Genomic DNA, 16374 nt, shown 5'->3' on the forward strand with positions numbered 1-16374 from the left:
ATTGATCTCCCTGAGCCGCCGTAGCAATGATAAACACTGACAAGCAGCTGTTCCTTCAGTATTATGTTACAGGGCTCACGTGTACGATTTGACATCGTGTAGTGTAGCAGACCGTTGTAGAAGAGACTCATTTCTGTTAACATATAACATAATGGAGCCTGTTATATTAATAAAACCTGGTAGGTTGAATGTTCGTGACGCTTTGTTGTCAAAAATGAGCGTCGATGCTAATGTGCAGACATGTTTGGCTAATGTTGCTCCAGCGTCTAGCTTCACTTTGAATTTGTCTCAAATGCCTTTTTTTTTTGTTTTCTCTCCAGGAGCGTCGAAATGGGACATCCGCCAGAAAGTTTGGGACTACATCGAGGAGAAAAATCTGGCAAACTTCCCACGGCCTGTTCACAACAGAATCCCCAATTTCAAGGCAGGTTTATTAAAAGCAGGTTTGACTGGAGGCAGAGTATACGACCACCAAATGTGCTGCTATAGCTATAAGTAGCCGTGTGCTAAATGAAACGCACTGCTCGTAGTTGAATTGTTAACTCAAATATGCAGTGGAGACATCTTTAGGAAGGCTGTGACAAAGACTCCAATCAGCTATCTGCTTTTTATTTCAGTGTAGTTTGATTCATTCAGGGTGGTCTCCTCACTGTGAACACCTGTCGGCTGTCTGTTGCAGGGAGGCCACGTGTGCACAGAGCAGTAAAGTAGTGATAGTTTATATTAGATATGTGTGTACAAACAGGTATCTTTGAATAAGACATGATGGAGAACCAGATGTAAACAAGAGTGATGGTTTATGAAATGACATTAAAACTTTATTGGGGGAAGTGATTGATACTTTGAAATCAGCAAAGACCACTTTTATATCCTGCTTTTCCTTTAAGCAAAATGTGATGTATTTTTTTTAAAAAACAGAGCTAATTTTTATAATTCATGCAAATATAATTTCTAGAAGAGTAAACTTTTCCCAAAGCGATTATTTTCATTGTCAATTAATCTGTCGATTATTCTCTCGATTAATCCATTAGTTGTTTGGTCGGGAAGAAAAAATGTCAGAATGGTGAAAAATGTCGATCAGTGTTTCTCAAAGCCCAAGAAGACGTCCTCAAATGTCTGGTTTTGTCCATAACCCAAAGATATTCAGTTCACTGTCACAGAGGAGTAAAGAAACCAGAAAATATTCACATTTAAGAAGCTGGAGTCAGAGAACTATGAGTTAATTGCTGTAAAATGTGCTGGAATTGATTCATTGATTATTAAAGTTGTTTGTGACAACGAATCGATTATTCGTTGCACCTCTACAGGTATGTAAATTCAATCTCTATTGACTGTGTTGTGTTCTCTGTTTGGAAGGTCAAATAATCGTAGATATCAAGTGTTTAAGCAGTAAACTGTATCGGTAAAATCACTGCAACAATAATGACACCCGGGTATCAGCAGCTCTTGACTGATGTTCTTGAATTCTGAATGATTAATGGTTATCCTGTCCTGTGCATCTATGCGTCTCTTTCACTGTTTACTTAATGGCCAGGGTGCAATTCAAGCATGCAACAAGCTAGTGGACCTGCAGGAGTTCAAGTCCAGCCAGACAGTCAAAGTAAACCCAGACAGACCCCAGCAGCAGGCACGCTTTGTCACCCTGGAAGTAAGTCGAAAAAAACAAACAAAAACAACTATCATCTGCCCTTTTGTCCTCCTCTTCTCTCACCCAGGGTGCGTTCACAGCCTGTGCCAAGGTGTCTGAGCTGCAGGTGTTCACCCACACAGCTGAGGTGAAGGTGGATCCTGATAAGCCTCTGGAGGGTGCCCGGCTGGCGGTGCTGCAGGTAGCACTGCACTGTGGAAAAAAAGAAACACTGCTTCTGGCTGTATTACAGACATTTATTTACTTTGTCTTATCTGTCTTGTAACCATGTCCAACCCAGTACTGATCTTTAATAATGGTAAACAAATGAAAATGTCTGGTGGCTAATTTTTGTGTTTATTTTCTCAGGCACAGAAAACTTTGTTGGTCCCAACTCCTCGTCTTCGCACCGGCCTTTTCAATAAAATTACTCCTCCACAGGGGGCCAACAAAGAACAGCTACGCATATGCTCCTCCTCTCAGGTTTGAACTAGCTGATTTTACACATCTTCATTAACATTTTCACCCAGAATTCTGAAGAATAAACCCACAAACATTGAACCTATTCCTATCTTTTTATCTCTTCCTGTCCCTTCTGAACCTCTTCTTCAGGGTGTGAAAGACTTCAGTGTGCCTGTTGGACTGGATGCGAAGGTCAAGGTAGACCTGGTGGTGGTTGGGTCTGTGGCAGTTTCAGAGAAAGGTAACTATTCCTGCCATTGGACGTTGACTGATTTTGTTTTTTCTTTTCTTTTTTTATATCTTTCCTTTATGCAGATCATTGAAGAACATATGTAATGACATAATTCTTTGATAAGTAACTGTTATCTGATAACTGAAATTAAAAACAGTAACACGTTATATGAGAGTTACACAGAAGGCGTTTGTTCATTTTAAACGGGGGGACGGGTGGGAAAGGAGAGGTTGCAGGTTAACAAAGGGGATGCATTATGGTCATTTTGGTAAGAAGGGGGATGGCGTCTCCCCTCATCCCCCCCTCAAATCTCCTACCACAGTTTCAGACAAATGTAGTGTTGTTACAGTAATGTGTTACTTTGCAACATGTTACCCCCAGCGCTTGACCTCACCCTTAAAAAAACAGCAATTAAAGCAGCTTGTGTGGCCTGTGTTGCTGATTTAGAGAACTTGAAAATTATTTACTTCAGTTTCAGGACTTACGACTGGTAAGACTATATTCTACCTATACTTATGTATGTAATGAACATCAGTGTCTCACAAAATGTGACTGTTTGTGCTCAGATACTGACTCTGCTAAACCAGGTCTTTGAAGATAAGAAATTAAATCCTATAAGGGTGGTTGATTACACTGTGGAAAATGACAAAAGACTGAGAGGACATGTCATGTAACAGAGGTCATATTAAATATTGTGTTGTGATCACTACATGTTGTTTGTAGCCCATGGAGGCACCAGGACACCCTGTCAGGAAGATCTGAAGAAGAACAGAGATGAGAATGGGGGCAGATGTGCTTAATCAGATCCATTTTGCTCTTTGTGGGTTCTGCCCTCCATGTAAATTGTCCCATCACTTACAATGCATTTTGACCCTCATTATCAAAATGCCTGAGATAAGCGATGCAGTGCTGCGGTGGAACAGACATGTTTACTGTAATGCATGCATTTCTAAATGGCTCTAAGTGTACAGCGACACATGGTTCTCATAAAGCGTTGGTTGCACAGGGTTCATCCACGTTCCCATCGGTCTACATTTAAAAGTTATTTTTTATGAATGGAAAACATTACTACAGCTGCCCTCAACATGTGTGTCAGTGTGTAATAATTTAGTGCAGTTTTTAGATAGGAATCCTCGGATTTAGGAGTATTTTTAAAAATGCTGAATGTGATGCAGATGCTGGTTATTTCTGGGATCTTTCATACATTCCAAGGCAGAAAATGCCACATCAAAGATGAAGCGTAATTCTCTGAATCGCATGACGTAAAACCCTGTCTTTTAACAAAGGTCTTCTGGCTCCTGTCTTCCTCTGCAGGCTTTCGGATTGGAAAAGGAGAGGGCTTTGCTGACATGGAGTATGGCATGATGGCTTCAATGGGAGCTGTGAATGAGTCTACTGTGGTGGTTTCTATTGTCCATGACTGTCAGGTTAGTTTACTTCTTCTGTCATCATCTTATATTCAGAGAATGTGTCATGGAACTACAAAATAACAAAGGTGAAATTATTGTTTGATTAAAGCTTTCTGTATTTCCACTCCATTTTATCAAATAAAAACCTGATGAACACCACATTTTTTTCAAATTGTCAGTTCGCTGTGTAGTCTCTAAAAATAACTCGCAAGTAAAAATGTTAACTTGAAATGAATGATTTAAATACATATTTTACCTCTCAAAATTGTCATAAAACTTTCTGTTGATCAAACACATAATTAAAGACTTAATGATGTTTGAGTGCTAATTGGCGTCTTTGTGCTTTCAGGTGCTGGACATTCCAGAGGAGTTAATGGATAGTCATGACCTGAGTGTGGACTACATCCTCACACCCACCAGACTCATTAAAACAAACTGCCAGCTGCCCAAACCGCAGGGAATCATCTGGACTAAGGTAAATTTAAAAAAAAATAATAATAATTTAATCCTGGATCCATTACATAGCTTGTCTGATGACCACATTTTAGGGATTATTGCGAAAAAATATTTGTATATTAATTCACATGAGGTACATTAACTTAGATGATGTTGTGTTTAACACGCTGTACACAAGCGTTGTTTTTATTTACCATCTAATAAAAATCAGAAATTTTATTCCCCCAATGTTGTGTACATTTTCCCCTGTGGCATTGAGAATGCTATCAAATATAGATATTTTTGAAGGTATTGTATCGACGTATCCTGACAACACTCCTTCAGACTGAGGAAATAAGCATTTTCCAAACATGATGTGATGTTTAAACCAGTTGTTGAGATAGAAAGTGATGAAAAAAATAAGATCATCTTTACAGAATCAGAACTTTTGTCATTTCAAGCACTCAGGTTAAAACTATACTACAATATTATCTCTTGTCTATGTGACAGTATGCATAACATTCATTGTGATGAACATAATTTTGTGTTGAACATTAAAACAAAAAAATATTCTAATTACAATAAAATGTGTTGCAAGCAACAGATCATATTGTTTAGTTAGTTAAGTGTTATTGGCCAACTGTAGGCTGATTGTGCTGGAACAATTTAGCCATAGCTCGCTTCTTGTACATTTAATCTGACTACAAATCTTTATGACTCATTAATTTGAACTGATCGAAGCTTATTGTACTTAGATGTTGATGTAGGTTCTCAGTCATCCAGGTCATGGTAGTTCTAAGTGCTGTATCATAGGCAACTGGACGTGTTTCAGTTTCTTGAAGACGTTTCACCTCTCATCCAAGAGTCTTCTTCAGTTCTAACTAACTGGCCTCAAGTATTTAGCTCCTCTGCTCAGCGACGCTGCCCTCTAGTGGACATTTAATAACCCGACACCTCAGCAGAGGACTCATTCAGTCTGCCTCTGAATGTGGTTAATTTATATCTTATAATAATTATCAGTGTCACTCTTGTTTGTACTCTATTTAGTTTTGGTTCAAGCTTTTAATCAGTAATTCTAATATAAAATAAGTCAGCATTTTAGTTTTTCAGATACAGTACATATAGAGCATATATAGACTGAAAAACATTGAAAAAAAAGCAGTAATCAACAGCTATATTTTAATGTGAGTCTGGATGTTGAACTGCTTCTGATTTACTGCCTCTGGCAGAGAAATGTCCTGTGTTTCTCCACCTGATAATCTGTCTTTAATTAGACAAGATGGGGACATTATTCTTACTATGTGGAGAGTTTTTGTGTAACCTCTGGGTTCCTTAAGACACACTTGTAAGTAAACAGGACCCAGTGACCTCACTGGCAGGAAGGCCATGTCTGATCATCAAAGGCTCCTCTGCCCAGCCAGCCTGGCTCTGCAGGGGCAGGGGAACGACGGGTCAAACAGGCCAGTGTAAAAACAATAGCCCCGTATATCCTTTACAGGACTGCTCAGCATCAAAGGCTGCCAAGACACTTAAAGGTCCAACAAATCAAGAGCGCAGACTTTATTTTTAACTGCTGGGGAAGTGAAATGTCCTGCCTCTATAAAAAAAATATTACAGCAGTATGGGCTGTGAGCAGGATGGAATAATACCAATTAATTTGTCAGCTTTCACTTTGTTATTAAATCAACTCATCCTCAGGTATGGAGCATTGGCTCAAAGCAATGTGACCCCCCCTCCCTTTTCAGCCTTACTGAGCCTGTCCCGTTTTGTGTCTTCAGTTGGACACTGAAAAGCTGGAGAGGATCCCCATCCTGAAGAAGCTGCGTGCTCTGGAGGAGCAGGCTGGAAAGGATGTAACACTGGGGGCAGTGCCTGTTGCAGCAGAGCCCGGTTTGCAGATGGGTCAACCCAGAGGGCAAACCAGACGGAGGCCACGGCAAAACACACGGCAGGATCCTGAGGGGGAATCCAAACAGGAGAGAAGAGTAGAGTCAGAACAGAAAACCAGACAGCGCCCGGCTAGAGTGAGGAAAGAAAGCAGAGGAGATGGTGCGGGAGGTAAAGAGGGAGAAATCAGCGAGAGAGGAAGGGGAAGAAGAGGAGGGAACATGAAGGAAAGGGGCACAGAGGAGGGTGGCGGTGAGGGTTCTCAACGTAAGCTCCCTCTGAGTGTGACCACAGTTTACCTGGGGGGTATCCCTGCCGGGCTGCGTGTCAGCGAGCTGAAAACTGCCCTCAGAGAGAGGGAGGCCGGCCCGCTCAGGCTCACCTGGCAGGGAGCTCAACACAGGGCCTTCCTGGACTACAGCGACCCTCAGGCTGCAGAGCAGGCCCTGGAGGCTCTGCAGGGTCTCAATCTGAATGGTCACAGTCTGCAGGCTGAGCTGGCCAAGAGCCAGCGGGGAGGCAGGAGGTCCGGACAGTCCAACAGGAGACCGAGACAAGCAACAGCTCCCAAAACCAAAACGGCACCAGATACTAAGAGTGACGGCGATGATGAAATGAGTGAGCAGTAACAGCAGCAGGCCATACGCTAAATGACGCTAAATGCCTAAACAAGAGTTTAGTTTGTTTTTTAATATTTCTGCATTTATTGCAAGTTGACCTCAGTTACATGAACCGTAAACATTTAAAGTGACTGCTAAAGCTAATGAGCTGAACACACTATGAATAAAATACACTTCGCTAAAGCATTTGACTAGAAAAGTGATTTGTACATATCAATTCACGATACTTAACCACATGTATGTGCCTTTTTATTCACACACTCCTCGTGGTCTGTGTGAACATAGATCCTTCAGTTCTTGAAGGTGTTTTTTGAATAGATAGATGGATAGATGGAGGCTTTTGTATAAGTGTTGAGTGAATTTTTTTCAGTATTACCTCCTCCGAGAAGGTCGGGTTTTCAGACCTCTTTTTCTGCTTGTCGGTTATCTCAGAAACATTCAACTAAGGCCATGAGCCAAAGAAAAACTGGTTAGTTTTTGTTACAGATATAGCGCCACCATGTGGTCATTTAATCAGCTCATACAATCCTGATGAGTCCTGAGCCATGAAGTCAAAAAGGAGAATTTTTAGTAAAGTTCTTGCTTTAACTATCGTGTATCCATACAGACCAATGTTCGGCCACCATGTTGATTTCTTTTCTTGTTTTATTTTTGCCTGTTGTTGGCTTTATTTATGGGGCAGTTTAGGAGTGTCATGAAACAGGGAGAGTGAGAGGGGACGGCATGTAGCAAAGGGACACGGGTCGGATTTGAACTCGCCCCAGTGGCGAGGGCACAGCCTCTGTACACAGGGCGTACGCTCCACCAACTGAGCCCCATGTTGAATTTTTTTTTTGTACAAATTTCATCCAACCTTCAATCAAAATCTGTAACCTCTGAATGATCCTAAAAACATTGTTTTTTTTGTTTTTTATTGCCAGATTTTTTGAGCATATTGTGCAGTTTCAACCAAATTTATAAGACATGTAAACGCACAGTATAACACAATATAATGCATTTAAACAGCCATAACTTAGTGATGATGATTCTGACTCAGCTGAGATTTTGTACAATTCATCCCTGCACATAACCCAGGATTTTGATATTTTCAAAACATGTATTTTGACGGCACGTATTTTGATCTAAACAACACATTTAGAGATTTGTTCGGCCTTGTTTGAGCTGCGTTTTGACTACTTGCTTTGGTTTTCTCTGAATATTTTAAGACATTATATATTTGTTGTCATATTTGTTGTTGTTTTGTTTATTGATTAAAAAAAATCCCCACAACATATTTGTTGTATTCTGTGTGTTTAATGCATATTTTGTCTCTACTAAGGCATGTGACTGCACTGGTACCGGTTTAATGTCTTTCTTAAACGAAACTGCGAAGTATCTTACTTACTTACTATTTTAACAAACGTTTGAGGGATGTCGCATTGCCATGTTGTTTTACAGCAATTGAGAAAGTACACTGATTGCACTTCTGTTGATCAAACTGAAAACTTTGTAAAATCCCAACTCACTGTCCAGTTGTGACTGAGCCTGTTGCCCCTGATAATATCCTCCCTGCTAACACAGATTGTCCTCCTGGAGAGACGGTATTTAAACTTTAAACAAAATATCTCAGACCAACCGATCAGATTTTGACAAAACTTGGTAGACTGATGGATCTCACACAAATACAAAGAAAATACATTTTTTTAAACTTTAAATTGTTTTAGATCTTCTGCAAAACTCTAGATTATGCAACCAGTTCCTGTTTTCTTGAGTTCCTTAAAGTCTTGTTTTGAAAATCTGTCTGCAGCAGTAGTGGTTGTTTTTCAAACCCATTAACAAACTGAAATACTAGTAAGTAATTTATGTACGACTCAGATTAAAGCAACAAGTAACCTCTATTACTCCCCCTGTAATGTTCCCACTGCACAGACTATCACCTGGTCACTGATCACTCTTGTGTCAGCCTGCAGTACCAGATAAGTGTCCTGTTTTCACTGAACTGTTGATTGTATTTAGACACAAGCAACACAGCATGTCCGTCTGCACAGAGCAGGCCTCTGGCTTTTTATGGAGCTGTCATCCAGGCCTGGGCGAGGGAACAGCTGTGGAGCCCCATCTCGCTCCCTCAGCCCCACCAGAGCTCTGAACGTCAGCAAATGTCATCAGTCTGTTAATGTGCTGTTCCACTGCTGCTGAGCCGCCTTATCCCTGTGCTCGATGGCATGCTCGTTTTACTGGGGTTCAGTCGGTGGTCATGTTGTGAGATTTCAAAGCTTCACGAGTATTAAAACACAGCGTGTTTACAACCAGAGGTACAGCTGTATGTGTGAGCGTACACCTCGACAGCATTACTTACAAAATAAAGTGAGTGAGACGACATCTTAAATTACAATTCAGCTACTTCTATCTAACTTCCAGGAGGTGTGCAGGACAGAATTAGGATGGTCATAAAAATAGATCCCTGTCCACCATGTTTTTTTTACATTCCTGTTTTTAGATTCAACATTACAAAGTTCTCTGAACCTCAAACTTAAGTCATTTCATATCTTTAGTAGCTGATGTAACTAACAATTATGACTTTTGCAACTCTTATAATAAAGAAAAGAAATCTGACGAGGAGAGAACTAGCTCGTGCCTTTTGTAATGTGACTAGTGGCTGTAGTATTTTCATGGCGTAATCAGACATTCACTTATTCATTATTTGTGCACGTTTCATTGCATCTTATTCCTCTGCATTTTCAGGTTGACTTTTCTGTGATATTTAAAATGTAAAGAGTGTTTTTAAGAGGAGAAACCTTTTTTCTTTTTTTTATAATTTGTTAATTTGAGATTTTTATTTTCTTAAACCTCATTTTGTGTGTACATTTTCAAAAAGTATACGCATCTTGGACCCCTAAACTGCACGGCAGACAAAATGCATTTAAGGAAAATAAATGTAAATGTAGCCACGCTGCAGGTTTTCACCCTGTAACCCCAGGCGGGTGAGATCTCTGCGTCTGGTTTGTTCCAGCCTTAATTGCGGCGTACACTCTTGTTTCACACCATACGATTGAACTTTAAAACCATTTATTCAAAATCTCTAATCAATGAATGATTAAAAAGATGTGTTAATTTAACGTCACTTTACAATAACAGGCATGAGCTGCTCCTGTCAGACAAAAACAGGCAACAATGAAGTGCATTATAACAAGACACCATTTATTCTATAGTTTAGACATTATATGAATATTGTGCTTTAAATTTTTGGCTTCCATATCACCAAATATTTAGCAGGTTAAACCCACTTTAAATCAGTCTGTCCTCCTTTTTTAGTTTGATTGATTCATTAATTGCAAGCTTTTCACATTTATGAAATAATCCTGTTGAATTATTTTAACTATTAACTACAATTTTGGGATGATTGTGTAATAATGCTCACCGACTTGTGTCCCCAAACAATCCCCATGAATTATGGATGTGTCATTAAATCGAAATATGTCTCGTTCTTTGGTGGATTTGAGCTCAAACAGCCCAACAGATATATTTTATTTCTTACAAATGATTTGTTGTAATATAGCCTAAAGATCAGCCCTCATTGATGGACTGCTAATTTTCCTAACAAAATATAAGTATACAGTGCTGAAAGTAATGGTCTACATACATCTAACACAAACGACATAACAGTGCTTACAATATATCCTCAATTTTTCATTTTAAAACAAATAACAAGCGTTCTGACAAATATTGCCAATAAAGCATATACCTCCTTGGCCAATTCGCCTGAATTTTAAAATATGTAGGCCTACAGAATAAATAAAAAAGTTGCGCTTATAGGCTATTCAAAAAAGTGCCTTCATCATTTTTACACAGTATATATGGACATGTGTATGCGATGTCCATTATTGTTCATTTCGAAATTCAACGCTGGTATGAAAGTCCAAAATAAAAAAAAACATAAAACAAAGAGCCTCAGTCTAATTTGTCAAAGAAAATAAAGGTAAAAACTTCAGACGGAGAAAATTGGACGTGTGCATTATTTTTTTTTTCTTTACATTGGCCTATTTAACAAGAAGAATAAACATGAACAAGAAGTGTGAAGTGGTAGTCATCCGCTCTGCAGGACTAAGTACCAAACAGCAGCAGGGTTTCATACAGCCAGTCTTTACCCCGCTGGTCGATGTAGATGCATGAAAAAAGTTTGTATTATTATATATTATTATTACGTGGTTGCTTTGTGATGGGCATGTCTCCGCGTCTTTGCCGCATGGTGTGTAAAACAGTACAGAAAAGTAGTCCGGGCTACTTGAAGCAGTGAGCTGTCTCCAGGGGCCGGGGCAGGCCTCTCTCAGTGGTTATTTTACTCGTTTTCGCTTCACCCTGCCGCCTGGCTCCAGGCTGTCACACCGGCCTCTGGGTCTGCACAGTGTCCGTGAAGGCATCACATGACGCAGGGCTTGATGTCCTGGTAGGCGACCTGTTGGTGGTGGTAGTAGGAGCTGCTGCTCGGTGAGTGCATCGCCGAGGACGTCATGGCGTTGAAGGAGAAGACGAACTCCTTTCGGTCGCACATGCTCGGAGACTGGGAATGGTACCGAGGAATACCTGCGAGAAAAAGGTTTCAAAAACATGGGTTAAAAAACAGGGAAATATTTAGTGTCACGAGACAAGAGTTTGACCTCTGAAAAAAACAGTTATAATAATAAAATTATCACATTTGCTTTAACTGGTAATTAATTGTCAATTATCCATGACATTTCCTGTGGAGCAGCCGGTCCTGACGTAGGTTTTTCTGGATCCACTTACAATAATAATAATAATGATAATAATAATAATAATAATAATGTTGTAGGAACTTTATACAGCTATGTTAAATTAAAATGAGAATCTTCACACCTCTTCCTCCAAATTTTCTTGAGGCCCTGTATCGAACATTTTTTCTCTAAAATCCATCGAGAGAATTTTTTTTAATTTAATTTGCAGAGGCCAGATAAGACCTTCACTCTGTTATGTACTCCTCGTAGACCCGCAGTCCGTTTAGCAAGCACGATTAAGATTGTCAAAAGGCGGAGGCGGGCTTGCAGGGCTAATTGACAGTGGCCCTCTTGCACGCCAGTCCCGCAGGACTCGCGGCCTCGGGGCAAGGCAGGCTGGTCCTGACCGCGCTTGTTTTTCTTGCCCGGAGATTGGCACGGCTCTAAACTGTCCCGGCAGACCCTCCCTGCCCTTTCGTGACTCTCTCTCTCTCTTCTTCTTCTTCTTTTTTTCCCCCAGAAACTGAAACCGTGCGTAAAAAAAACCACCTGATATCTGGATTTTATTGTGAAGTCTGTTTAATTGGAAGCAGGACGGAGATGAAGCTTAATTTTCGTGGGAGAAATGTGTGTTTTCTTCGGGGTTGCATCATTTTCTTTAATGCCTTTGATGAACTGATTTCTTCTTCTGTGTTTGGTGACAGGAAATTCAAAATAGAGATATTCAAATAAGGTTATGTCAGGCTCGATATTTTTTCCTTTAGGCCCACCTTTGGCGTTAGATCATCACAATCTTAGAAATAAAATATTATTTAGACCTTCTAGTAATTAAATGGCTTGGTCTTTGTATTTCTAAATGTCCCTGCATCATATATTTTCTTGCTCTCTTCATAAAATCCTCTGCGGTTTTTAATTAGTGGGGATCACATTGAGCTTACCTTGTAAATCTGTAGTACTGTGCCCGTTCTGGTGCAGGTACGACTGGTCTAGTGAATGTGTGGGCAGGCTCGGCTGCAGCGGGTTCGCCCCTGGATTACAAGGAGACAGAGGCTGCTGCTTGATGTAGGAGGCCCCGTTATTGAGCGAGGCCGAGGGAGCCGGGGCCCACGCCGAGGCTGAGCTCGAGTAGACGGGGTGAGGCTCCATGACTCCCCCGCTGGTGAGCAGAGGGGAGGCGGAATTGTCGTGGTGGGGATAATCACTCCCAGTGGATCCTGTACAACTTCCCATGTAGGAATGTCCACTGTTGGTCGACAAGTGTGACATGGTGTGCCCGGACAGACCCATCCCCTCCATGTTACCTGCCAAGTGTCCATTCATCATCCCAATCCCGCTGTCCAGAGACAGGCTGTTGGGCGGACAGGACAGGCCCCCGCCGCTCCCCTGGAAGTTGTAGGACTCGGGGATGTGGTTGAATCCCAGGCCGTTCATCATGCTGTACATGGGCTTCAGCGCCTGGCACTTGCGCCTGAAGCCCCTGGGTCTCCTTCTGAAGGAGCCTTCCTCGAACATAAACTCACTAGCCGGGTCGATAGTCCAGTAGTGGCCCTTCCCTGGCCGGCCGAGGCCCTTGGGCAGCTTTATGAAGCACTCGTTCAGGGACAAGTTGTGACGCACGGAGTTCTTCCATCCCTGGTATGAGCCCCTGAAAAACGGGAAGCGGCTCTGTAGGAACTGGTATATTTCACTCAGCGTCAGGCGCTTGGTTGGAGAGCTCTGGATAGCCATGACTATTAAAGCGATGTATGAATACGGGGGCTTCTCGGGTCTGCGGATCCCTGCGTTTGTCTTTTTGGTTTTCGTAGTGGAAGAGGCGGTTTCCATCACCGCCGTCTGTCCGTGCGGCTTCTCCGGAGCAGACATCGGGCTGCTCTGAGCAGGAGTCTGCGCTGGGGGCTGCTGGACCTCTGCCGTCATTGGTAGGATTTAGTCTTCGAGATGGCAAACGAAAATGGTTGATTTCCACCTTCCCAACACTACAAAGTTGGACACAAATTCGCTGACATAAAGAGCCAAAAAAAGAAGTGGGTAAACTTAACGCGCGAACCAAAGACGAGACTTCTCTTCGTAACTTCTTCCGTTTGGTTCAGTCCTGCAGCAGTCTGAAGCCGAACCGCCTTGTAGGCTACGCAGCGTCCGAAAATGGGATAAGGAGCAGAACAGGAGCCGCTTTCCACTTCAGTTGGTGTGTTGTCGTGCGTCCGAGGAGCTCACTTTTTACTTATCTGTTGCCATCAGCGCATTGGAAGCTGGATGTCTTGGCCATCCTAACGTTGGGACCCGCCCAGTTCCCTCCTACTTCAGTGGTGGGCTGTGAGCATGCACATCTGTATGCGTTCACTTTTCAGAGAAATGTGTTTTTCCCCTTTCCTTACATTGAAATAGGGAATATATCTCTTATATAGCCTGTTTAAACCTATAATACTATTTTATGATGCAGAACAGAACGACGTGGCTTCAGATGGATTATAATTTATTACATAATCACACAATGATTAAATATCCTGGCTGTGGCCTTTAGATACACATTACTTTGCTATCTAATATGACTTTATTTTTATTTTTCAGCTTATTTTAAACACAGAATATTATGGTATAAACTGCATTTTTAACAAACCTGCTGTGCAAACTGCATCTCTCCATTTTCAGGCCACATGTTTGATGCACCAGCACGGCCAGCAGGTCATGTCTGGTCACGTCTTATTAAACTTATTAAATATTTTTTAAAACATTTTTAGTTCATGGAAAGCATTTAGCAGAGAGCGTGCCCCTCATATTCACCACCACCCTCCTGATTTCTGTAAAAGATAGACAGGAACATGGGCAGGATGTTTATACAGCAGAATGTAAACATTTTCCCTGGCCTTCTTTAAATAAAAAATCAAGCAAAAGCCCCGTTTAGATCAGCTAATACTCAATCTGATGCGATATGCCCGTCTGTTCGCAGCGGCTCATGTAAGATGTTGGGACGTTTTTACACATGAATATTGTTTGTGTAATGCAGTCATAATATTTACGCAGGGGACGCAGGAGGAGTGAGGTGGAAGCTCTGCCGAGCTGTGAGCACAGAAACTCGGACGGGGACTTGAGGATCGACTCCTGCGGGGAGTTTTGCCATCGAATGATTCAGAAATGAAGGTAAAGTGGATTTAATACTCATCAGGCAGAAATTAAGAATTTAGTGACAGAGTGGAAAACCAGACGTGTTCAGTTTGTTTAATATCTCAGAGAACAATCAGAATAATGAAGCTCAAATTAAACTCCCCAGAATGTTTTTTGCTTCGACTGAATTGTTTTTTACCCAGGAGAGGATGCGCATCTGTTTGTTTATCTGTTTGTGTTTCCAAGGTCGAAACGCTTATTTTTTCCTCGTTTTACTGACTTTTATACAGCTGTGAGCGAGAGCTACTGAAAGACGATCACTCCATAACCTAAAACTGTTGACAGTAGGTTGCTTATTGTTCCCTGGAGATCTCGATTGCCTCAGCCTGCAACCTTTTGCCTCTCCGTGAGCCTGTCGTGCTTCTGGTCTCTGTCGGCGTTGCTGTTTCCAATACGTGCTCACGATGACTTTTAGTTTTGACACAATGGAAAATAACAGCGGAGAAAATAGTGAATGAACGTTTTTTTTTCTTTTCTTTTCTTTTTTTTTAAAACAATGTTTGCCCTGTGCGTAAAACCAGACGATGTTTGGAGACTTTCTGTGCGTAAAGGTCACCAGTAGCTCCTATAATATTTGTCCTGTAGAATATCGTGACAGTATGTTTATGAGTTCAATTTAAGGAAACATTTAAATTTAATTCCGATATAAAACATGGAGTGGTTTATTGATATTTACCGGAACTGCCCAGTCCCGCTTTTTTTTCTCTCTTCCAGGCGGTTTGCTGCAGGGAAAGCGAGAAAACAATTCATTGTCAGATTTTCTTTGTCAGCCCGAAGGTGACAGACGTGCCACTGTTAGTTTTTGCTGTTGCAGAGGAGATTTAAACCCATGGATAAATGAATGCAAGTATTGTTTTAACCGGTGCCTGCTCGGCCACTCGCCTGGAGTGAGGGCCACACATTTATCAGCGCAGCGGACCACCCAGCGCGCACCAGGGGCAGGCGCGCGCCCGTACTCTCTTCTGCCCACTGCATTTAATTACCGCTGATGACTTCATTCCATTAGGGCGCCTTTTTTCTGCTCATACACTCATTCGCCCCATGTCATGTTATTCTTTCTTTGTTATATGTCGGCCTACGTATACATTTCTTACTTGCACGTGCGTTCAAAGCCAGTGTCCGTGGTTACATGTTTACGCACGCCATCAGTGTTGGATGGTGATGCGCTACTCCCCACTGCATTCTTCCTCCACCAAAATCAGTTATTTTTTATTACCTAAGATAAGCTTTTATTGAAGTGTAATATTCAATAGTGGTAATACAGTGATCAACCGAAAATAACAAGTGTCCTAACAGCACCATGGTGTACTCGCATCATCAAAAGTCTTTAATAAATCCATAATTTCAGAATATTTCACTCGCTCAGAGGAAATAGCTGCCATAACAGCGTCGGTGGCACATTATGTTCGTCATTACTGAGGCTCGAGTCCCGAGGTCAGAGCTCCCCCGTTGCTGCGTCGCAGAGACGAAGTCATGCACTTTTCCATGACGTCCCATCATGAAATATTTGACAGCGCTGCATCCTCAGGAATGCTCGGCCACTTAGGTGGAGGTACACCGCAGAGTGCACAGTCCTGACAGGCTTTCCGGACTGTCTTACCGTTATTTAGTGCACTCAAACCCATTTTGGAGCCATTTTAAAATCGCGTTGTTGCACAAATGTGCATGTAAATGTTTTCTTGTTGGTTACACTTTTCCTTCAGTCAACTTAAAGTCTCGCACAGTGCCACAGTACAGCAAGAGGCCCACGATAGATAATTTAGGCCTTATTCTTGTACAACGTAAACATGATTCTCAGACAGAGTATTTTAATATTTACAGGACGTTCAGT

The 16374-nt window shown here is 41.6% G+C and overlaps 2 protein-coding genes across 4 annotated transcripts; one reads left to right on the forward strand and one right to left on the reverse strand.

Annotated features, from left to right (window-relative positions):
- Window positions 1-42: 42 nt before the first annotated feature.
- Window positions 43-7936, forward strand: mthfsd (methenyltetrahydrofolate synthetase domain containing). 3 transcript variants are annotated; one of them, XM_073465039.1, is made up of 8 exons: window positions 43-179; window positions 321-424; window positions 1716-1829; window positions 1997-2110; window positions 2240-2330; window positions 3636-3748; window positions 4080-4205; window positions 5944-7936. In XM_073465039.1, exons 1-8 carry the CDS (start codon window positions 152-154, stop codon window positions 6679-6681), a joined length of 1428 nt encoding a protein of 475 aa, XP_073321140.1. In that variant the 5' UTR covers window positions 43-151; the 3' UTR covers window positions 6682-7936. The 3 variants fall into 3 exon arrangements, with proteins under 3 accessions (XP_073321140.1, XP_073321141.1, XP_073321139.1); XM_073465040.1 differs by lacking the exon at window positions 1716-1829 and adding an exon at window positions 1535-1648 and having other exon boundaries at window positions 5944-6769; XM_073465038.1 differs by lacking the exons at window positions 43-179; window positions 321-424; window positions 1716-1829 and adding an exon at window positions 1398-1648 and having other exon boundaries at window positions 5944-6769.
- Window positions 7937-10133: 2197 nt separating this feature from the next.
- Window positions 10134-13587, reverse strand: foxf1 (forkhead box F1). Its single transcript, XM_073465213.1, has 2 exons — window positions 12320-13587; window positions 10134-11232 (listed from the first exon to the last, which is right to left on the reverse strand). Exons 1-2 carry the CDS (start codon window positions 13296-13298, stop codon window positions 11069-11071), a joined length of 1143 nt encoding a protein of 380 aa, XP_073321314.1. The 5' UTR covers window positions 13299-13587; the 3' UTR covers window positions 10134-11068.
- Between the last annotated feature and the right edge of the window lie 2787 nt (window positions 13588-16374).

The sequence above is a fragment of the Pagrus major genome, chromosome 4 (assembly GCF_040436345.1).
Source record: "Pagrus major chromosome 4, Pma_NU_1.0".
NCBI classification, from domain to species: Eukaryota; Metazoa; Chordata; class Actinopteri; order Spariformes; family Sparidae; genus Pagrus; species Pagrus major.

Bases quoted from the DNA above. Each gene is read 5' to 3' on its own strand.
- mthfsd (XM_073465039.1), top strand. From the start codon at position 152: ATGGAGCCTGTTATATTAATAAAACCTG. The intron at 180-320 runs GTAGGTTGAATG...TTTTCTCTCCAG, and splicing joins TGTTATATTAATAAAACCTG to GAGCGTCGAAATGGGACATC. The intron at 2,111-2,239 runs GTTTGAACTAGC...CCTCTTCTTCAG, and splicing joins GCATATGCTCCTCCTCTCAG to GGTGTGAAAGACTTCAGTGT.
- foxf1 (XM_073465213.1), bottom strand. From the start codon at position 13,298: ATGACGGCAGAGGTCCAGCAGCCCCCAGCGCAGACTCCTGCTCAGAGC. The intron at 11,233-12,319 runs GTAAGCTCAATG...TTTTTCTCGCAG, and splicing joins CAGTACTACAGATTTACAAG to GTATTCCTCGGTACCATTCC.